Source organism: Notolepis coatsorum (genome assembly GCF_963971535.1).
Source record: "Notolepis coatsorum genome assembly, chromosome: 6".
NCBI lineage: Eukaryota > Metazoa > Chordata > Actinopteri > Aulopiformes > Paralepididae > Notolepis > Notolepis coatsorum.
Genome location: NC_140170.1, coordinates 142034632 through 142057786, shown reverse-complemented (window position 1 = coordinate 142057786; position 23155 = coordinate 142034632). Strand labels below are relative to the sequence as shown.

The window sequence follows — 23155 nt, the reverse complement described above, 5'->3', positions numbered from 1 at the left end:
CACGTTAAAAACATCTGCAATACTCTATCATATGATCTAGATATAGCAGGTCTGGTATCGGAGCCAACAGCTACATCCAAAGCAAGATTTATTTGAACATAGATTGCAACACAAAGAAACGGGGAATGGCTGATATTTTTTTTTCAAAAGTAAACTCATAGTGACACTGAGTGGCACTACTCACTGGAGATGTCAAAAGAAAAACAAATATATGAACCGATATTGCCTCAAAAATAGAATCAACAATTCCTTGGCCATTGACATAGCATATTGAAATTCTTGATTTGGATGACGTTTCCTTGTAGTTTCAATACAGCCTATAATTAAAATGATAGGCTTCCACTGTTTCTGGGTTAGCTAGAACACCAAGTTCCTTAAGAGGTAATGCAATAGAATATGTACATGACGCATGGTAAAAACACATGTAATACTCATGATCTAGATATAGCAGGTCTGGCCCCCATTCCCCGTACGTGGCTAACTGAGTTAGCCGGATAATCTTCAGGATAACTTGACATAAGTCAGGCTTTTCGGTTCCACAAAGCAGGTTTGGCTAAATCACTATGGGAACAGATCGAAAATGTTTAACCTGCTCCAGCGCAGGTTTAGTTAAGTTAGCTGGATACACTGGCCATTCCCTCTGAAAAAAAATCCCAGCTCCCTTCCTCAGAGATCCCATTATACCATTCTGAATAATGTTTTTGTACTTAGTTTTTCTAGAGGGGTCACGAGCAGCCGTGCGGGGGGCGCGCGAGATGGTTTCCAGAATGTATTGATTTCATAGAATGTGTGAAATAGGCCTATAATTAAAAACAATTAAAATACATTAAACTGGTAACAGAAATGCTTTTGAAATGTAAAATAATAGACCTAAAATGCTGATAATAAATCATATTCAGCCTATGAGGGCGATGAACATGACTATAAACCAAAGGTTAATCAATTCAATGCATTTATGGATGATGTCCGAAACAGATTAAAACCAGATTAATAGTGAAACTGTTAATAGCCTCCATGCTTATTAGTGTGTCCGAACGTTTGCATGTTTACAAAGTGTTGAGTGCTACACTGTAGGTTAGTATATTAGGACAAGTGCATGACAGTAAGGTTAGTTAGGGTTAGATTATTATCTATTTATTTTCATTTCAGATAATGGTTGATACTTGATGTTTCAACCACCTCCTATAATAGTGGGGTTCGCTGCTCTGACAGTTATTTCGGGGGTTGCGGCTTGAAAACTTTTTTTTTTTAATTTATATAGTACATGATACCTAATATCTTCATAAGTATCTATTAATTCGTATCAATTTTATACTCTTTGGGCTTGGTTATTCTGAAAGAGTTGAAGTAATTATTTACCTTTTCAGCTGAATTATCCCGAGTACTCAAGTCTGGTTCGTATTTAAGGAGAGTGTTTGCGACCGGATCAGCCTTCGAGGAACCGAGATAGCCTGATTTCAATCATCGGGTTAATTGAATCTGGCTAATGGGACTTTTGATCGACTTAGTTAAACCACGTACGGGGAACGGGGCCCAGGTCTCAGAACCAACAGCTACATCCAAGTGAAAATACTACCTCAAAAGAAAGCAAGATTTATTTGAACATGGATTGCAACACAAAGAAAAAGGGAATGGGTGAACACATCCCTTGCTTGCTTAAATTACAAAACAAAAGTCTTAATGGCTATCAAATCAAATAATGGACATCAGACACTTGAGTGGCACCACTCGCTGGAGATGTCAAAAGAAAACAAATTTACAGATATTGCCTCAAAAATATAATCAACAAAGCAAATTATCATGTTTTTTAAACCATCTTTTTATAAAAACAAAGAAAAAAACATCTTAAAATCACATTGCCAAGTGCTTTAAAGTGATATTTCCCATGGTATGACATTTGCAGTTTTATCATGTATTCCCTGTGTGAGTTCACAAACCATCTACCACCAATATTAGCAACTCTGGGAACCCGTAGTCACCATCACTCACAGATATTTAGAAAAACTAGCCTAAAAAGTATATAACCCCAATAGAGAACATCAGACCCAGGTAACTCCATTAAGTGCTTGGAAGGAGGTGCTTGATAACCACTGTGCACTGCAGGTTTGTAGGCTGGTTTGTGTGTATGTTTGCTCTGTCTCATCCTCAAACAGCTGGCCAATCGTCACGCACATACGCCCTTCAGAGCACCTATGAAGCGGCACTCCTTTCATTCCGAGTCGAGAGTCTAACTGTGCAATAAATAATTTAGTGTGTTTTCAAATATTTAGATTAAAGGAACAACTCAACCAAAAAATGTAAATGGTGTATTTATTACGCCATAATCTCAACAAGTAAAACTACTTGTCTTTTAAAAATAGATTTGTGATTGAAGGTGTGATGTCACACATTCCAGGAAATGTTAAATACAGCTCAGTTCAATGATGAAAAAATAAATTATATATAAATATATCAAGGCCATACATTTCTCTTTTTTTCATAATTTCACTGAGCTGTATTAAACACTTCCAGGAATATGTGACATCATGATGACATCACACATTCCAAGTCTTTAACTCGCTCTCAAACCTCAAGCAAATTTGCACAAGATTGTTTATAGTTTTGTTATAGGATATGTATGAGATTATGGGCGTAATAAAGCAGCTTTATTTTTTGCCGGGACTGTTCCTAAGGGTTAATAAAAGGCTGAATATTGGTCATGAGAGCGGATCTACCAGAAGGAGTTGGCTGGAGTTTGACTGATCCTGAACTCCTGTGTGTGTGTGAGTGTGAAAAAAGGAAAGGTTCTACCAAGGTCAAATATCACAGAGTGAAACCAGTCTATAATTCTTAATTTGTAAGAATATATCTGGTGAAATTACCTTGAATTTCAGGTATAACGTCACAATTTCTGGCTTTAAATTAACAGGACAGTCGACAAGTGGAAAGGCCCTAAAAAAATACATCAAAAGAAATCTGAGTACAAATAGGTCTTAAACATGACAATGTGCCTGCTCAACAATGTTAAGTGTTCCTGGAAAAAGCCTTTGGTGAATCATCAAATAATCAAATCGTATCGCTACAGTGCAGAGGTAAATGTGTAAAATGGAATTCGGGTTTGCATCCCAGTCAAAAAAACGGAAGTATCTTTGACACCAGAGAACTACCTGCGACCACTATGGTCGTTACTGTCCGTCTAACACAGCGCTCTGCTGAAGTCCCCATCACTCGCACAAGGCTCTGCAGTTTGCACAACTTTTGACATCCTTCGGCACCAAGAAGTCACACGTAGACGCTCGCTCAAATATCACCGGTCCCTTGTGGGACATGAGGTCCAGGGCGGGCAGCCCCTCGCACACCCTGAACCTCTCAAAGTCCAGGAGGAGGTGCACCACCTCCATGACGGAGGTGAGGCGCATGGGGTGACCGTCATACAGGGGGTGGGTGACCAGCAGGGGCTGGTTCTGGACGGTAACCTGATAGCAGAAGCCCGGGTCGATCAATACCATGGTGTCGATCATGTTGGACCGTTTGGAACACTGGATGATCTGCAGCCGCGGGCCATCCACCATGATGACGGACCAGAGGAAGGGCAGCGCCGTAACGCGCAACGTGTCCAGCAGCTTGAGCAGGAGGTCGTCCTTCTCCAGGCCGCTCGCAGTCAGGTTCTCAGCCAAGCTGACGATGCTCGTGACCTGTGGCAGGCAACAGTGTGGGGTTTGAAAGCATTTGATCTGAATCTGAATCCAGCATTGAATCTGCTTATCGAATCAACAATTTGGTCATTCAGCCGACACTTTTATCCAAAGCGACTTACAGATTGTGAACGTGTCAAATTGTATCGAGCTTGAGTGTTACACGCTGAGTGCATAGTAGTATAGACATATTAGCAAGATAGCATAGTATTAGGGTACATAATAGTAAAAAGAAAGTAAGTAAGAGGGTTAGGTTTTCTTTTCCCCCAGATTTCAGATATTGTTGCGGTTTCAGCTGTCCTGACTGTGGTGGGGAGTTTGTTCCACCATTGTGGAGCGAGGACTGAGAATAGCCTGCTTCTCTTTAATGACCCCCCAGGAGCTCGGATAGGAGTGGGCCTGAGGCGGCCAGAAGATGCAGAACGTTGGGGTCTTGAGGGTGTGTAGTTAGAGACCATTGACTGGAGGTAGGAGGGAGTGGGAGCCATTCCCCTCGCTGCACGGTATGCCAGGTCAAGGACCTTGAAGCGGATTCATGTCGGCAATGGGAAGCCAGTGCAGCTCTCTATCGTTTCAAATCCCTTATTGAATCTTTTTGGGGTAATTATTTTGCTATTTATAATAATGTGAATTGCTTTTATTGCATTCAGTGCACTAACAAAATATTATTTCAGCATGTGCTACAAAATCATAAATAACCTAATGTTGGGGCGGCTACGTGGCGTAGTGGGCAAGGCGCTCGCCACGAATGACGGAGACGCTGGGCTTGCCTGTTCGAGCCCAGCGCTCCACATTGCTTTCAGTTTAGCTGGCCGTCCATACTAATACACATTGGCCGTATTAGGGGGTGGGAAACTGATGGGTGGGGATCGGGCGTTGTGGACAGCGACTCCTACAGGTCGGTTGGTGAGCCTGCGCAGTAGAATCAGGAAGTGTCGGGAGCAGCGTGAGCCTCCCACGCGTTACTCCTCGCTACTGAGAGATCGAGCTGCGCAGGTGAAAAGATGCGACTGCTGTTACCTCAAGTACCGGAGGGGACTTGTGCTATGTATGACTTAGTCCACATTGCAGCCGGCTTGTGGGAGGCAAGAAACAGCGTTCGTGACAGGGGAGGGTTGAATTGGATGATACGAAATTGGGATGGGAGAAAAATATAGAAAATGGGAGAAAAAAAGTGGATAAAAAAAAAATAACCTAATGTTGAAAGACTAAGGAATGCAAAGATGTGTCAGTGTTCATGTTCAAATGTAAAAAAGCTTCTTTGAATGTCTCAGGTCTTGCTTTGGCAAGCTACCACTATGTAATCAGAAAATGTGGCATTCCGTAAAAAGTAACTAGCTGCATCTGTAGCCAAACCCGACAATTTATTTCTTAAGATTTTGAATACATGTCCTTGACATTTCCAAAACCATTTGAGGATGTATCATTTTCTATAAATTTTACAGTAAATGACCAAGTAAGGCTTTGTCAGTATTCCAATGTACAGTGTAAAATGTGTGTGTCCCCTACCCAACCCCCCCCCCCCCCCCCCCACCTCCAATGTACAGCCCTCACCCAACCCACCCAACCCCACCCCACCCACCCAACCTCCTCCAATGTACAGTTTCTACACCAAATGTATATACACTCTTTTTCTGGACACTTTTGTATCACAAACAGTACTGTATTTGCAAATCTGATATGTCATAAATGTATAGATGTAGCAGTACCGTCTATCTGTATGTCATGTATGTCATATGTTATGATGAATTGAAAATGGGGGACCCTGATGTAAACAAGACGAAAGTCTTTCTCTGGTCTGCATCCCCTTAACAATTGTATGTATTGAGCTGTACTGTACTGTACCCATTCTGCAATCTGTTAATACACTTTTCAATCAATCAATCAACAGGCCTCGTCTATAAGTTCCTTGCAAACCTCCGCTCCAAAAGGTTGACTTGTTTTGATCAGCGACCAGGGCAACGACAGCCAGTGAGAGAGCCATAGCTGCCACATGCTTTCGGGTCTTCCCACTTTGCATGCAGATGAAGACCACTCCCTGCGTGATGGGAACACCACTCCATGTGTCCGAGAACAGCAACTATCAACTGACCATATCAACACGGCTGCCATTTTGCTCTCATGTCATGTTCAGGTTGGGAACAGGGTGGAAAGAAATCCCAACCTGAGCATGATATAAGAGCATAATGGCCGCTGTGTGCATTCATTTTAAGCAAGATAATAATGTTGTGTTTTGGGATTATATATAAAACAAACTGAATTAAAAAAGAAAATAATCCCAGACTGAATCATGATTTCATATGATGTCACAATGCCCCTCTGTGGCACTGGCAGCCAATTTGTGTCCCTCCTAGTAACCATTCCATTTAAATAAAACTTGGATCATTAAATGGCACAAGTGAAACCCATAGACTAGTGTGCAACTGCACTGAAATATAGATTTGGACATAGAAAGCGGACACATTTTTGCTAGCTAGATCCATCTGTGGCTTGGTGTAACTATTTAGTCGTTACTTAAGAATTACATCGTAACTTAATCTCAATGTGTAAAATCACATTTAGTAGGGATTACTAGGCTACGTTTGAATTTACACACACAGCTGGTGCAACAGGCTGCAGGACACTTACCATGGGCATATTTTTTTCCACTAGCTCCCCAGGGAGCCTTTCAACATCTTTGTTTGAGCTCGGTCGTTCTCCATCCCACCTATGTTGTCGGTCCTGGGTGGAAAAGGGGGCGGTGGCGTGTGGTGTGCCCAGCTATTAGGTGACAGGAGCGAGAAAGAAATCAGTTAATAAGTTATCTTGTGTATATACTCTAGTGTAAGCAATAATAATGCTACTCTTGTAGAAAATATTTACATAATTTTGTTTCATAGGGAGAGCTGACAATACCAATCTTAGCCATAAAAACATAGTTGTCATGTCACGCTAGTAAGATAAAATTGTATAATAATCATTTTAGTATAACTGGTATGACATTTTTTTTTATCCACTTTTTCTCCTTATTTTTCTATTTTTTCTCCCATCACAATTTCGCCTCGCCAATTCTCCCCTCCCCCTGTCTCGAACGTTGCTAGACTATGCCTCCCACTGGTCGGCTGCAGTGAGGACCAAGCCTTGCATCTCATGTCCCCTCCGGTACACGAGGAGGCAGCCATCGCATCTTTTCACCTGTATAGCACGATCTCTCAGTGGCGAGGAGTAACGCGTGGGAGGCTCACGCTGCCCCCGATGCTTCCTGATTCTGCTGTACAGGCGCACCAACCGACCTGTAGGAGTCGCTGTCCACAACGTCCAATCCCCACCCACCAGCTTTCCCACCCCTAACACTGCCAATTGTGTTAGTATGAACGACCAGCTAAGCTGGTAGCAACGCCGAGAGCTGGGCTCGAAACCAGCATCTCCTGCGTTAGTGGTGAGCGCCTTGCCCACTGCGCCACTTAGCCGCACTGGTATGACATTTTGAGTGCCGTTACAAAATGATCTTCATTTATCAAGCAATACAAAAAAAAATACATTGTAGAAGAATCTTTAATGAATGCAATATTTTTTTTTAAATAATAATCAAATAAACAACATGTTTCAAATAGTGATAAACAGAATATTTCTGTACTCATATTTGTGTGATTAGGTGTCCTACTGTAGTGGTAGTTGGGGGATTTGAACATACTAATTGGGAGCTGGTATGCAGGCTGATGTTGGGAACTCCCTCAGAGAGTCCGTTCTTCTGTACATATTCTAAACGGTCCACCTGTGAAATGCAAGTAAATAAGAGATTCCAGTTGCTTTAACAGGGATCGATAATCTTGCTTAAAAAGTTGCTGTATTATTATTTTGGGTGTCATCTTAATCATCAACCATGATTTGCCTGCTGACACTCGCTTACTGAATAATGACATGTATTGCTAATTAGCACGTGCCACTCAAAAAGGGCTTGGGAAAAAAAGGAAGGTGGGAGGAATCAAGAAAATGAATCCTTGTTTTGAAAGGATAAGCTCCCCTCCCCACATCCATTCATTGACTAGGCTTTTGTCAGCCTAGAAATGACTACAGTTTCCCAGAGCTGAATGCTGTTTATCATAACCCAGGATGAAGACAAGGTCAGACAAGTAGATAGATATCTCCTCTCTGTGCCTTCAGTAGAAAGCTATCCGGCTACAAGCTAGCCTAGCTTAGCACAAATTAATGTAAGCTGATATGGACCACTAGCCTAGCTTAACTAGGCTGTTTGGCCAACAGCTAGGCTAGCTAGTCCGTATCCACTTCCATAAATTTGTGCTGAACTTGGCTAGCTTGTAGCCGGATAGCTTTCTACTGAAGGCACAGAGAGGAGATTTGTATCCATCTGCTTGTCTGACGCTGGAGAAGACGGTAAACACATTTCCCATAATGTTGGCATGTTCCTTTAATGAGAAATGTTTAATTCTTAGTTGGTGACCCTTTACTGAAACAAATCTGTATTGAAATGTTGGCACTAAAGCGTTGTGATCAAACCTGTATGGAAGACTGGTGGTTTCTGTAGCTCATCTCATAAAAAGGCTTCCCACTGCTAGTGGGCTCTGGGCTCCAACTCATCTACAACAGCGAGAAGGTAAAGAACGCATAGAGATCACACAACCTGCCATCAATCTTTACGGACAAATATTTAATATTAAAGTAACATTCCTCACATAATGATTTCTGAAAATATTTTGTTATGTTATTATGTTAATTAGAAAAATCCCTTTGATATTTGTATCACTTCCCCACTACCGAACATCCACTGGCTTATCCAACACATGACTGTCCATAACCTAAGCAGATATCGTGATATACTGTATATCGCCTTGTGATATACTGTATATTGCCTCATGATATACTGTATATCGCCATAGAAAACAAGTCCCTGTGTGAGTATTTGTCTTTTTCTAATCCCTATGGCCCAGCGCTAGCTGTAGAGGTATTGGGGAACTCACTGAGCGCAGGTTGCTGTTATCATCCTCATTTTCACTGAACTCCAGGCCAAAGGCTGCTGGTCTGATTGTCTTTGGTCCAGTCTTACGACTGTATGTATACTGAGGTCTACGCCTCCCCAAATCAGTCGAGCTATCCTGGGGTTCGGGCAACAAGTGTCTCTGTCAACATATATACACAACACGGAAGAGTGGCATTGGAAGCTTTGTTCAAAAAAACAAAACAAAAAAACACCACTGACATCACAGCATTGAAAATAGTGCACAAAGGACTAAACTCAATAACAAAACTGTCATTCAAAATATTAAGGATGCACCGATACTGGAATTTACTTATCTCAAACCATGCCCTCTTTTCTTAATCCTCCAATCACAACTGTTGCCTTCCTCGGACAAACAAAAAGGTGTCCGAGAGAAGCAACAGTTGTGATTGGAGGATCAAGAAAAGAGGGCAGGGTTTGAGATAGGTCCATTGGCTAGCGGGACAATACAAATATAATTTTTAAAAATCTTGAATACTTTCATTTGAATCTAATAAGATTCTTAAAATTCCAAGATCGACCTTTTAATATATGACCCCCCCTCCCCCCAGTGAATGTGTAAAGTTTTCCGATAAGCGTAATTTCTAGAGCACCTCCCGTCCTGTAGTCTCTGCTGAGCTACTATGTTCACCAAAATTATAGATTTTTGCAACAATGGCCAGTCGCCTGAAGCCAGCTCCCATCAAGCATGATTGAATCCATATCTGAATTGAATCAAATACAATTAAATCAACTGACAACTGACCAAACGCGTAGTTTGTCTGTAATGTTGAGTAAAGTAACGGATCGTAACTCTTGTCTCGGTCGAGACTTGGAAGTTTAGGATTCTAGGGCCGTCCTCGACAAAATCAATTCTTAGTCAAATTGATATATGATTTAGCAGACAAATCAATTGGTTGATTTAATGGATGCATCTGTAAAATTGCGTTTCCCCTTCATACAGTCATGCAAAAGGAGCTAGTTTAAAACTAATGCTTACCAGATATGCTCTAAATTTTTCAGGAATTAAGTCATTCAGCATGGGAAAACAAACACAAAAAACGACTAATCGACAAATCCATGGTCGACTAATGCCTTGTCCGCACATATACGGATATTTTTAAAACATAGTATCTTCTCTGCGTTTTGGCCTCCCGTCCACGTGAAAACGATGGACAATTTGTTTTTCCAATGGATATTTTCAAAAACTCAGTTTTGCCTGTATGCAGGTTAAACAGAGGTTTTGGGAAAACATTAACACCATGACCAATAGCCGTGTAGCCTGCCATCAGGTCAGTTCATATGTGTTTTTTTTGTTTTCTTTTTACGCATGGACATGGCATGAGACAAAAAGTGACAGATAATTGACCTCTCAAACCCCACCCTCTTTCCTTTATCCTCCAATTGCAACTGTTGCTTCCCAATTTTTTCTCCCAGAGGGAAGCAACAGTTCTGATTGGAGGATCAAGAAAAAAGGACAGGGTTTGAGATAGGTCAATTCGATTAAAGTCAGAGTCAGAATAGTTATCTGCAGTGAAAGAGATATCGGTGCATCCCTACTTGAAATAAAACAACTGAACTGAAGAAATTATACTTGGTCAATGTGTCGGTACTTATCAAACTCACCATCGCCTGTCTCTGGCACTGACGTAGCCGACACTTCTGTCTCTTCCTATTGCTGCCTCCAAACTTGGGCTTGTCAAAACAGAAATCACAAGTGCCACAGTCTTTCCTACAAATACAGGCATTGCATTTCCCACAGGAGCGTCGCTTCCTTTTCTTATGCCACTGAAGATGGAATAAACCAGAGATGATATACCACACAGGAATGTCATTATACAATAACCAAGTGATTGGATGATTTTACCACAGATGAATGTCATTATACAAGAACCAAGTGATGGATGGTTTTATCGCACAGGAATGTCATTATACAAGAACCAAGTGATGGGATGATTATACCACAGAGGAATGTCATTATACTAGAACCAAGTGATGGGATGATTATACCACAGAGGAATGTCATTATACTAGAACCAAGTGATGGGATGATTTTACCACACAGGAATGTCATTATACAAGAACCAAGGTGATGGGATGATTTTACCCCACAGGAATGTCAAAAAAAATAACCAAGTGATGGGATTATTTTACCACACAGGAATTGTCATTATACAAGAACCAAGCAATGGATGATTTTAGGCTCATAATACTTTTTGTATTTGGTCCATCAGACATGTTTAGGAAAAGCTCTTCCGTTATAAATGTTACGATGTGATGATGCATTGTAGTTTTATAATTATAATGCGATGGAAGGCATTGTGAATTATTTATATTAAGGGGGGGAACCTGCAGAATCAACCCTCACCCATGCCTCCCAGACCATGTGCAAGACATGTCTACTAGGGCTGACCTTCGATTTTTTTTTGGAATTCGAAGCTTCGGGGCCGAGATTTGATTTTAATTCTAATCTTCGAGATAAAAAAAAATATATATATATATATATATATATATATATATATTTTTTTTTTTCTCTTTCTTTTAATTAATTTTTTTTTAATGTTGTGGGACTTGTACAGCACTTTGTTCAACTTTGTCAGTACTGTAAAGTTTAAACCTTTTTTAATCTTAGAAAAACAAAAGACTTGAACACAAATCTGTCAGTGCCGAGTCCGACCTCATCTTAAATAACAAACAGCATTGCTTGTTGTAGTTAACAAAGAGAGGCAGAGTTGATTTAGCACAAAAAAATATATATATATATATTTTTTTTTAATAATCGAATTTTATTTTCATATTCGAATCCCATGCCCATCGAACGAAGCTTCGAAGTATTTAAGACAGCCCTAATGTCTACTAACCAGGTCCTCCTCACTTCTCCGAGTCCATCACCATGTACCACAAACATTAAGTGTTTTTCTGGACTGCAAATATAGGGATGTCCCAAGATCCCCATCAGTCATTTAATGTTGAGTATATGCCAATACTGAGTCCAGATCAGATATTTGTATTTTCCTAGATAATACAGATGCACACTTGGCATTAAGCCAATATTTGACAACTGAATAGCTGTGCATTAAAAAAATACAGTCTGCATCAGACTTAATGGTTTTCATACTTTTTTGTTTCCATTCTTTACACATTTCTATCTGGCATAATATAACAGATACTGATCAATACTACTAATCAATTAAAATATGCCATGATCGGCTGAGATACTGATCTTTCAGATCAGATCGGGACATCCCTGGTTTAAAACAAAACCATGTCCAGATCTCTAAGGATTGCCATTGAGGGGTGTTAAAGACAGGGAGCAGAGCTCACATCATCGTCGTCATCGGTCGTCATGTCCTCATCGTCGTCATCAATATCCACATTCACGGAGACATCCTCCGTGTCACTAGTTTGATAGCTTGAGTGCTGCAAGAACAATGTGAGTGATTACTGGGGAAAGTGCAACAAAAGTAATGAAAAAATTAAAATGATGCTAAGATCTATAAAAACAAAATGTGTGGTTTGGTTTCAGATTATAAAATGTTACCTGTGATTCCATCAGTTCACTCTGTGAAATAAAACAGGTAATAAATTACTTAGGTCAGGAGACACAAGGGTTTATACAATGGCTGAGCTGAATACGTAAATGTAATTGGCTGAGGGGTAGTCATGCCTTCAAGTGCTCCTTGGAAACATCACATTTATTTACCAGGCAGCACATGAAAGGCCCCTTCAGCCCTTTTGTTGTGCCATGTAACTGTTCAGCCAGATCAAGCAAACTGGAGAACAGTCATGTGTCTCTGGGAAACACACAATGTTGAGTTTTTTGTTTTGTTTTATTCATAGTGTTAAAGGTCCCATATTGTGAAAAACTGACTTTTCAGTGCTTGTGCACATACATTTGGGTCTCTGTTGGGCCTCGAACTGTAATAATAAGACAACCATGGCAGATTTTGCACCAAGCCCGTATTCAGAAACTGTGTCTTCAAACGAGTTCCGTCTTTATGTGAGGTCATACAAAAAAGCTCATTGCAGGGCGGCCGGGTGGCGCAGCGTCTGCCCACCACCACAGAGACAGTGGGATCGAATCAAGCTGTGGTGCTTCCGGGTTGGCCGACCGTCCATACTAACACAATTGGCAGTGTTAGATGGTGGGAAAACCCGGCGAGGGTGGGTCCTGGTCGTTGTAAAACAGCGACTCCTACAGATCAGTCGGGGCGCCTGCACAGCGAGGTCGGATCCTGGGGGAGGTAGTGTCCTCCACACGTTACACTCCCCCAGTGAGTCCGCGCTGCCAGGTGAAAATAAGTGGGGATTGGCTACACATGTGTCGGAGGAAGCATGCGATAGTCTCCGCCCTCCCAGACCGAAGGTAGGGGGCAGAGCACGCAACGACCAGGTAGGGGATTGAGAATTAGCATAACGACTAACATTGGGATGGGAGAAAAAACGGAAAAAGAAAGGGGGAAAAGAGAAAGTACATTTTTATTTTTAATTTTTAAAAAGCTCATTGCAATGTGCGGTCATTGACTCGTGTGTGCGTGTGAAAACAGTCTGTGTACAAAATGTTGGCTTCCTCATAAACATTTTCTACCTAACCTAAAATATGTTTCCGACAACATTTTAAGCTTCAAAGACATGTTTACGGGACATCAAAGACCTATATTAACTTGTGGAAAAGGACTACAGTATGGGACCTCTAAAGATTCAGTACAATGGAAATTATTACTAAAGTTATTTGATGTCTATTCCCCTGGATACAACTAAATCAAGCCATTTCAGATAACCAATCAGCTTCCTTTGAAATATTTTATAATACACACGTTACATCTAGTTGCTCTGATTGGCCCATCAGTCACATCTAGCTGCTCTGATTGGCCCAACAATGAAACATTCTTACAAATGATCTAATTTTAGAGAGAAGCTTCTAAATTCATCATAATGCTCATCTAAAAATGTCATGTTGGTATTGTTAGAATTTCTCATTGAAAACTATGGGTACCATTAGCTGCAAGCTAACAGACTAGGATGCTGTAAGCAAGTAATCCCCACATTTTCACAAGTGCATGGTAAAGAATGTGAATGTATCCCTTTAAAAAGGAACTAAAACTGTACAGAATTTCTTTTTGTCAAATAAGATGGATCATATAAATTACATCGAAGATGTGATGGCACACCTAAAACTTGAGACTTAAATACTCCACCAGGGGCTCTACCCAGAAATCTTTCAAAGTTTGGCAGCCATTTTTAGATTATTTTAATAAAAAATTCCCGGCTGAGGATGTTTAGGCATAGGACGGTGATTTATTAGATAGGCAATTTCTGTATGGTAAGTGACAACCTGTATAAGAACGATGCAATTTTCTTTTATTATTTTTCTTTTTCTCTTTTTGTTTACTCTATTTTTCATTTATTTTAGGTATTGTGTGGTTATATGTAGTCATGTATTGTATGTATGTTTGTATGTATATAATGTTGTTATATACATATACATACATAAAAAAAAACAATAAAAAACAATTTAAATATAAATTCCATTACCTGGAAACTCACACTGTGCTCAAACGTTTCAGTCTCTGGCCTCTTGTGAAACAAACTCTGCTCAAACGTCTCAGCCTCAGGACTCTGGTGAAACATACTCGCATTTCCAGGGCTCTGTTATGAATTAGAACACAGGTATCTACTAGAAAAGCAACTACTCAAGAAATATCTTCCATCCAGGGTTCCCAGACATTGCAAAATGAAATTCAAGTACTTCTAAGTACTTTTCCAAGCACTATTTTTCATTTTCAAGGATGTCACTCGAAGGATACAATTCAGTTTTAAATGCTTTTTTCTTCTTCTTTTTTTTACCATCTTCTTGGCCTGCTTACCAGCTAGAGCAAGCTAGAGCAGGGGTTCCCAAAGTGGGGGTCGCCAGATGATTAAAAAAAAAAAATATATATATTTATATATATATATGCAGTCAGGCCACTGAACTTAGAAGCAGGCCAGGCCAGTGTTTCTAGTTGCAGCAGCGCAATAGTTAGATAACCTAGGTGGGGAACAACCAGGAGATCACTGCAACTCAGGTTGGAGAACTATCTCTCTCTCTCTCTCTCTCTCTCTCTCACACACACACACACACAAAGGGAGCCGCATGTGATTAGTGGAGGCGGGACCCTTACAAAAAACTGTTGTTGCTAATCATTGACACATGCTAGCCTGTAATAATCCCCCCCAGAAAAATCTACTTTGCATTTGATATATTGCACATATATGCCATCACACACACTGGCATTTAAAGGGTTAGAATTATAAAATGAATATGTGGTGTTATGATCAGGGCTGAAGTTGAATAAAAGATTGTATTATTTTCAATCCGACATTACAAAAAAACAGAAAATCCATCAAAATCAGTGTTGTTGCTAATCATACATATGCTAGCCTGTTTTTTTAACAATAATTTGTGATGCCATCACAAACACTGGCATTTAAAGGGTACAAATAAAAAGAATCCTGCACCAGAATACAGGAAATGAAGTCTTTGTAACAAGAAATTTCCTGGTGGGGGACCCCCAGACCCCCTGCTTAAAAAGTGGCCTGACTGGGGCTATATTTTGCACTATATTTCCTGGCCTGAATGATTTCCCCAGTCCGGCCCTGGTTAAAAGCCTCCTTGAACGTGTGCATGTTTCAACCACACATTTCCATTTATTAAAAAAATATATATATTTTTTTACCTCCTATAATAGTGGGGGTCGCGGCTCTCGGACACCGTTATTTGGGGGTCGCGGCCTGAAAAGTTTGGGAACCCCTGAGTTAGAGCATCACACGCGAAGAAATGAGGAAAAGGAGTTGGAGCATGCGAGACAGCGACTTGTCAGATTTGATTAAAACAGAACAAAAAAAATTACGATTTCTTGATTCAGAACAATTTGATCATGGATGAACAAAACATTCAATGTGAATGGTTGATTTCAAGGACTTTTTAAGCACCTTGTTAAAATGTTTGCTGTTTTCAAGGAATTCCAGGCCTTGTTTTTTTGGTAAAAAATCAAGCACTTTAAGCACTTCAAGGACCTTGTGCGAACACTCGGGATCGCCACTAAGTACTTGTACTGACGAAGCCGATACCAACACTTCAAAAGGATAAGGTCAGTGTCATCAACATAGCCTACGAAAATACCAAAACCCACAATGCATTTCTCCTACTGACGAGTATGGTCGATCTAGCCAAAACCAGCTCAAATGCCGAAGTCATAGAACTCCATTGTTATCGGAAAAAGGATTAAAACAAGTCACAAAGCTGTACAGATGCTTTGGTCAGCATAATGCATCGGTGCAGTGAACATGGGCATTGTACTTCTTCTTGAACTCGAGTGTGATGTGCAGTGTGCATGCTTGGGGACTACGCTGTTCTGTTTACTACTGTACATTGATAGATCCATAGAACTTGTTCCCTTTTGAATTAAATATGAATTCTTTTATCTACTTTTTCTCCTCCTTTTTTCTGTATTTTTCTCCCATCCCAATTTAGTCGTTATGCCAATTTCCCCCTCCCCTTCCTGGTCGTTGCACGCATTTGTCCCCCACTTGCCGGTCTAGGGAGGGTTGATAGATACTATCACATGTCCCCTCCGATACATGCAGAGTCAGCCAGCGGCTTCTTTTCACCCGACAGCGAGGACTCTCACTGGGTGTAGCGTAACGTGTGGGAGGCTCACACTACTTCCCTCAGTTCCCTCCCTCGCTGAGCAGGCGCCCTGACCGACCTGTAGGAGTCACTGTTTACAACGACCAGGATACACACCCCGCCGGCTTCCCACCCGCTAGTATGGACGACCGACCAAGCCGGAGGTACCGCTGACAGCTGGATTCGATACCAGTGTCTCTGCGGTGGTAGGCAGGCGCTTAGTCCACTGCGCTACCCAGCCACCTGAATAAAATATTTATAATAACTACAGTGGCCCTGTACTTAATGATTTTAGCATATGGTGGGAACATATGGCTTCCTGGTTGACAGCATCTAAGGGTAGGAGAGAGGTAGGAGAACTGAGAGTAGAGGAAATGCATTGTGCAGGGCTCCAGCCTAACGTTTACAATTTCTCAGCTGGTCGCACACCTTTCTTTTTTGGTAAAACATGGTATTGATCATACCTTGCATGCCGATGAATAGTTCTCATAAGTTTGCATTCCCTAGTTTTGACCGACAATGACTCAAGACATGATATTTGCTAAATATTTAAATCTGAATATTAGGTTTATCCGCCATGAGCAGTGGCTGACATATGTCTTATATTATATAATTGAACAATGGTCAACATAAAATAACCTAATATGTTGACTTGGGAAAATTGCATGTCTTGTAACATATAACCGCAGTTACACATGATGTAACCTGCACTCGCTCGCTCTGTTCCTTCCGTCTTGTGGCTGAAAGCACCTCAGCTCCAACACTCTGGAGGCATGTTGCAGATTTTGGTCTTTTTGTAGGCTACGTTGACAATAAAGAGGGAAACATTTGAATTACACTGGCCTTATCCTTTAACACTTCCAGTGCCATTCACTGATTTACACGTTTCTGACGCCCGACCATCAAGTCAAGTCAAGTCAAGAGTTTTATTTGTCACGGCATACAAGTATACAATAAAATGCGGGTGGTCTTGCCCGCAACGATGTGCAATACAGTACAACATATAATAGAATCCAATAAAACAACATTGTGCAATAAACAGGTAACATAGTGGGGCATCTCGGTATTTGTACATAAGTTATTTACAGAGCATGGAGGACATGCTAGGTCCTTTGGTAGTGCAATACACTGTTACTGTTGCTATACTATTTTTAAAGTGACCTTTCCTTTGTGGCCATAAGTGTGGGCGTGTGCAGCATGAGTGTGTGCTTGCTCATGTTAAAGTGGCTGCTAGTGTGTGAGCGTGTACAGCGTGCGTGTCGTGTGTGTGCTCATGTGTGCTTGTGTGTGGAGAGTTCAGTGTTCTGTGGCACTCAGTGTTCAGTGTTCAAGGCTCTGATGGCCTGGGGGAAGAAGCTGAGCCGAAGCCTCTCTGTCCTAGTAGCTGGGGTTCGCAGGCGTCTGCCTGACCTCAGCAGCTGGAACAGGCTGTTGTTGGGGTGGTGAGGGTCTTTCATTATTCTGCAGGCTCTGGATTTGCACCTCTTGTTGTATAGAACCTGCAGGGGAGGTAGTGCAATACCCGTGGTACGCTCGGCTGAGCGCACCACTCTCTGTAGGGCCTTCTTGTCCTGTGCCGTGCTGTTTCCATACCAGGCAGTGATGTTTCCAGTCAAGATGCTCTCTACAGCTCCGGAGTAGAAGGACTGGAGTATCTTCCCAGATACTCAACTTCCTTAACTGTCTCAGGTGGTAGAGGCGCTGCTTCGCCTTTTTTAAGACTGAGTCTATGTGTGTTGACCATGTCAGATCCTCTGAGATGTGGACCCCCAGGTACTTAAAGCTGCTCACCCTGTCCACGGTAGCCCTGTTTATCCTCAGTGGTGTGCGTGTCTCCTGCGGTCCTCTCCTATAATCCACCATCAGCTCCTTGGTTTTACCAATGTTCAGGAGCAGGCTGTTGTCCTGGCACCAGCATTCCAGTACCTCAACCTCCTCCCGGTAGGCCGTCTCGTCGTTGTCCGAGATCAGCCCCACCACCACCGTGTCGTCTGCAAACTTCACTATGGAGTTGGAGCTGAACTTGGCCACACAATCGTGTGTGTAGAGTGAGTACAGCAGGGGGCTCAGAACACAGCCCTGGGGGGACCCGATGCTCAGGGTGATGGTGTTGGAGGTCTGACCCCCCACCCTGACCGCCTGGGGTCTTTCACTCAGAAAGTCCAGTACCCAGGCGCTCAGAGCGGAGCTCAGACCCAGCTCGATCAGCTTGTCCACCAGTCTGGTGGGGACTATGGTGTTGAACGCTGCGCTGTAGTCAATGAACAACAGTCTCACATAGCCCCCCTTCTGGCGGGCAAGGTGAGAGAGGGTGCCAATCACGTGTCAACACGTTTCTGGATCATTTTTCTACAAACAAGGTGATGGATTACATTGGTTTAATGGGTGGCACGAGGCTATGCACTTCCCGGAAGGGGCGTGGCACCCAATGTGTTAATGACATACATTAATATTAATATGAAACCTTTCCAGATGGAAGGAAATAAATTCAGAATTTTGGCGATGATTAAAATTGCATACTGCTAGCTGCACCAAGGAAAAGTCAAATCTTAAAAGCAAGAAACAAATGTATTCCTGTAAATGTTTTCATAAAAGGCCAATACTAGTCGTCATGATTGACTGTAAATTGAGAAGTACTTGTATCGGACGATCCACACCATTCAAGCTCCACTGTCTAAGATTTTCCGCCTGTTTGAAATCCCACGTACAGTAATAGCTTATTCCAGTATGCATGGGCTTCATTTCAAATGATCGAAAATAGGGATGTCCAATATTATCGGCCTACCGATATTATTGGACGATATTGGCATTAAAATGTGATATCGGAAATGATCGGTATCGTTTAATTTTTTTACATTTATTTAACCTTTATTTATCCAGGCAAGTAAGAACAAATTCTGATTTTATTTATTGTGAAAAGTATGCATAATGTTGTGTTAATTCCACAACAAGAGATATGTAATGTTAATTACCTGAAATTATTCCGTTTTTGGGGGGGGGGGGGGGGGGGGGCCCTGCATATATCGGTATCGGTTGATATCGGTATCGGAAATTAAGAGTTGGACAAAAACGGTATATCGGTATTGGTAAAAAAGCCAATATCGAACATCCCTAATCGAAAATCTTTGCACATCTTTAAGTAATTGGTACTTGTATCAGCTCAGAAAAACTATGTCAGTGCACTTTTAAGGAGAATAGCTTAGAAACGTGGACGTAGACAGCCTACCTTGCGGATCGGACAGATGCATTTCTTTTTCCGACAGAGGCCTTTTCGGGACACAGGGCTCTGCAGTCCGGTTTTACAGTTGGCACACTGTCCGCAATCCATCGTGGTACGACAAGCCACACACTGACCACAAGGAATCCACTACAATAGACATGAACCAAATAGAATAAGACTAGGCAGGTCATAAGATAAGATTGCAGTGTTGTTGATAGCGGCACACATCAATGAATAGGATAGAAATGTATTGTACAGAAATGCTTGCGACACAGGAGGGGGGGGGGGGGGGGGGGAGTAACAAATAGAACATAGCGTGTATATTTACACTATCATGTACATTTTCATATGACATTTACATTTAACTTCAAGGACCTGACATCATAGTATGACATGCTTATATACATTTTAATGCTCATCATTACTCCTTATATGTGGGCTCTATTCAACACAAATAACAAGGAGAGAGAGCACTGCAGTAGTTTCAAACAGGGAAATCCTTTAACACTTTCAGTGCCACCAGGGGGCGCACGACTTAGTGCTTGAATGCCACCATCGGCGCCAATGTTAACGTTAATATCGCCTAATCTATGTTTTAAATTATGGCTATGTGTCTTATCTGCCCGTCGCTTATCAAATAATCATTTTCCAGTCAGTGTTGTCAAGGCAGATTGGTTTTTTATCGCTTCATTTCCGTTTGAGAGCATTTTGAAAAGTGCCCGTTTTCAGGTGAAAAACAGCCCATTCTGTGATAATCGCCTTTTACTGGAATATTCCAGAATGTTGATATTTGTCTGCCTATTTATGAATCGTTTTCAAATAAACGCTAGATGATAAATAGTATACGTGCGTGCACGCACGTTCGAGGCGCTCGCTGATAATAGCAGTTTTCATTTCCTCATGGATTTTACAGTGAAACCGATAGAGCACATATCACAAAAAAGCATATATCTCCTCGAAAACGAGTCTGATTATCCTAACACTGATAACATAGATTCCTTACCCGACATCAGATGGTATCCAAATGGTATATTCCAATTCCTGATCACCATTCGAAAAAATCGATAAGTGTATAGATCTAACGTCATGATCAGCGGGGCTCAGAGGATCCAGAATGAACTCTGGTAACCCCGGCTGCATCAGTGGACTGGAAAATGTGGACTGGAATATTTTTTCCCCCCATCCATTTTCATTGAGTCCATTCCAAAATGGTGATTTACCATCTGGGAGACGATAGGGGGCGCTTTTTTCACATCTGATCGCCGGCGGCCCTTGGGTAGGCTCGCGTGATGAAATATGATTTCAGATCGCTTAAAAAAAATAAAAATAAAAAATCCGAGAAATCTCGTGAGTGGCTTTCAACGTAACTATCGTAAACACGAGATTAGCCGTGAGTGGCTCTCAAAGTGTTAATGCTAAAGATGGCGGCAACAACGACACTACTCACTACAAAACAAACATATTGAGAGAAAAGAATAGATTTCATTTTGAGTAATATTATAATTGTGCATTTTCAAGTGAAATGTGAGTTTTTAAAGACGTTTTACAATCTCTCCCAAAATGCTGGGAATTGGCTCTGCGAGTGGTTGCCATGGTAACGAAGGATCCCATGGCAGAAACCACTGAATAACGCAGGTGGAGAAGCTGGTCTTAAGAGTGGATTTTTCCACCACAAGATTGTCCTTTTTGACCAAATGAACCATTATTTCTCGTCAGTAATAATACTGTGACCAGTCCCAGCCCAGGACCAGCAGGGGGAGTGAATGAGTAAATATATGTGTGTGTGTGTGTGTGTGTGTGTGTGTGTGTGTTGCGTGCGCAACAGAGCATTGCTGGAAAATAGTAATACACACTCAACAAATCTTTCTTGGGTAAATAGCAGTAAATGTATATAAATAAATAACTATACCTTTCTGAACCGGCCTAGCGGATGATCCTTCGTCTTTGTGGTTGCTGAAATTAAAAAGAAAAACATTTATATCATGATTACAGTTCTTTGAGCACATGTCTTGAGTTATTTGACATTACAGATTACCACATATGGGGCATACAAAAACACAATACCAAGAGTCATATGCATGTCAGAAACGATAACAAAGCTTTTTTGGTGAATTTCTTTTACACAGAAAGCGGTTTTAATTCATTGCCTATTGCAAAAAAAGTTTTTGACTTGCGGACCTTTATTTTGAAAATGTTCGAGTGGAAGTCCAATTATTCTGCTGCTTGCTTCGCTTGATGCTCCCAGGCACATGAAGTCTACCTTTTTCTCCAGATCATCTACTGATTAGTATCAATTGTCCCAATTGTCATAATTCTGGGACTACTCTCTGTGATAGGTAGCAGCTACGCCGTGTCTTCTTTGAAATGTTACATCCAAGAAGATTCTGCTTGTGATTTCAAGGGTCAAAATCGAACACTCATTTCAATAAATATTTTCAAAATAATGCTTTTTTTTTTTTTTTATATAATGAACTACTACAGAAACTCAGTTTACCAAATTAGATAATTTGATACGGGTGCTGGCCACCTGAAATAAGCTTAAATGAATCAATATCGAATCAAAATCTAAATTGGGACCTTGTGAATTGAAATCGAATCGGATAGGGTAATCAGTGCCAATACCCAGCCCTACCAGGTTACCAAACAAATGGACCAAATCTATACTGCTGATTCAAAGTAATGGACCTGAACTCTGTATTAGTTTAGAAAGCAATCTCTACTGGCAGTGGGAAAGTGCTAGCTGTGCAACCCTAACCATTAGGTTCCCCTCGTATGCATCAACATACCCCAACAGCTAGGACAAAACGGCTTCTTCCTCTGTTTGTCATACGATGTGCCTGAAAATGTGTTACTACACTTGGAACAGACGCTGTGGAAAAAGAGAACATTATGATATAGAAATCCATCTGCACATAGCATCAGCTGAAAATGTTTTACTTTACAGTGTTACATACAACTACTAAAGTGTCTTGTGATCTACTGTGCGTCTGATAACGGTAAATAACATCTCACTGCCGTCAGGTGAAAACCTTGCATCTCCAACCTTGCAACAGGGAACACTTTTCAGGAATTACAAAAGACAAACTTAATTTCCTGACCGACACCCATATCATTTTGAAGTAAGTTACACTGTTTGTTATCAGTGGGTTTCCTGGTCCTATGTTGCTGGCAACAGAGAGAACCTTGTCGATTTTGAATTCCAAGTAAAACCATGAAAAGTACCAAAACTGAGGATACATTGGTTTTCATCCGACAAGAGCGATTGTGTAAATATAACCTATTGTGTCTTTTGCAGTAGTAATGTTTTGATGTGTAAAATGTGAGTTACTCACAGAAGTAGGTAATCTGACCCCAACTGCCCATTGACGGCAGGGAGCAGTCTTGATGGAGGGCCACATGGCAGCTTTATTCTGTTGTCTTTCAGAACATCCTCACTCTGAGGGCCTCTCTTTGGAGTTCCCTTGGTGCTGTGGCTCAAAGGGCTGCTTTGGTTGGAGGGGGTGTGTTTAGAGCTAGGAGTAGAAAACAATGGGGTCAGATATTATCAACATGTCATTATATATACGGTATTAACACGCCACTGGCTTATGCGTTATTCTATTCGAGGTAACCTGATT

The 23155-nt window shown here is 41.3% G+C and overlaps 1 protein-coding gene across 4 annotated transcripts in view; it reads right to left on the bottom strand.

Moving 5' to 3' along the window:
- Positions 1–1579: 1579 nt before the first annotated feature.
- The window catches only part of LOC311231163 (uncharacterized protein), a 38748-nt gene continuing 17172 nt past the window's right edge, over positions 1580–23155 (bottom strand). Inside the window, exons 6-18 of one of the 4 annotated variants that reach the window (XM_084317673.1) lie at positions 22871–23050; positions 22325–22407; positions 21448–21491; positions 19545–19685; positions 14185–14298; positions 12191–12211; positions 11974–12069; positions 10276–10437; positions 8633–8791; positions 8172–8252; positions 7348–7428; positions 6303–6434; positions 1580–3674 (exon numbers count right to left, since the gene is read on the bottom strand). In XM_084317673.1, coding sequence (XP_084173799.1) covers positions 3204–3674; positions 6303–6434; positions 7348–7428; positions 8172–8252; positions 8633–8791; positions 10276–10437; positions 11974–12069; positions 12191–12211; positions 14185–14298; positions 19545–19685; positions 21448–21491; positions 22325–22407; positions 22871–23050 — 1765 coding nt within the window. In that variant the 3' untranslated portion in view covers positions 1580–3203. The remainder of the gene's footprint in view (positions 3675–6302; positions 6435–7347; positions 7429–8171; positions 8253–8632; positions 8792–10275; positions 10438–11973; positions 12070–12190; positions 12212–14184; positions 14299–19544; positions 19686–21447; positions 21492–22324; positions 22408–22870; positions 23051–23155) is intronic. The other 3 variants (XM_084317674.1, XM_084317675.1, XM_084317676.1) reach the window with 3 other exon arrangements.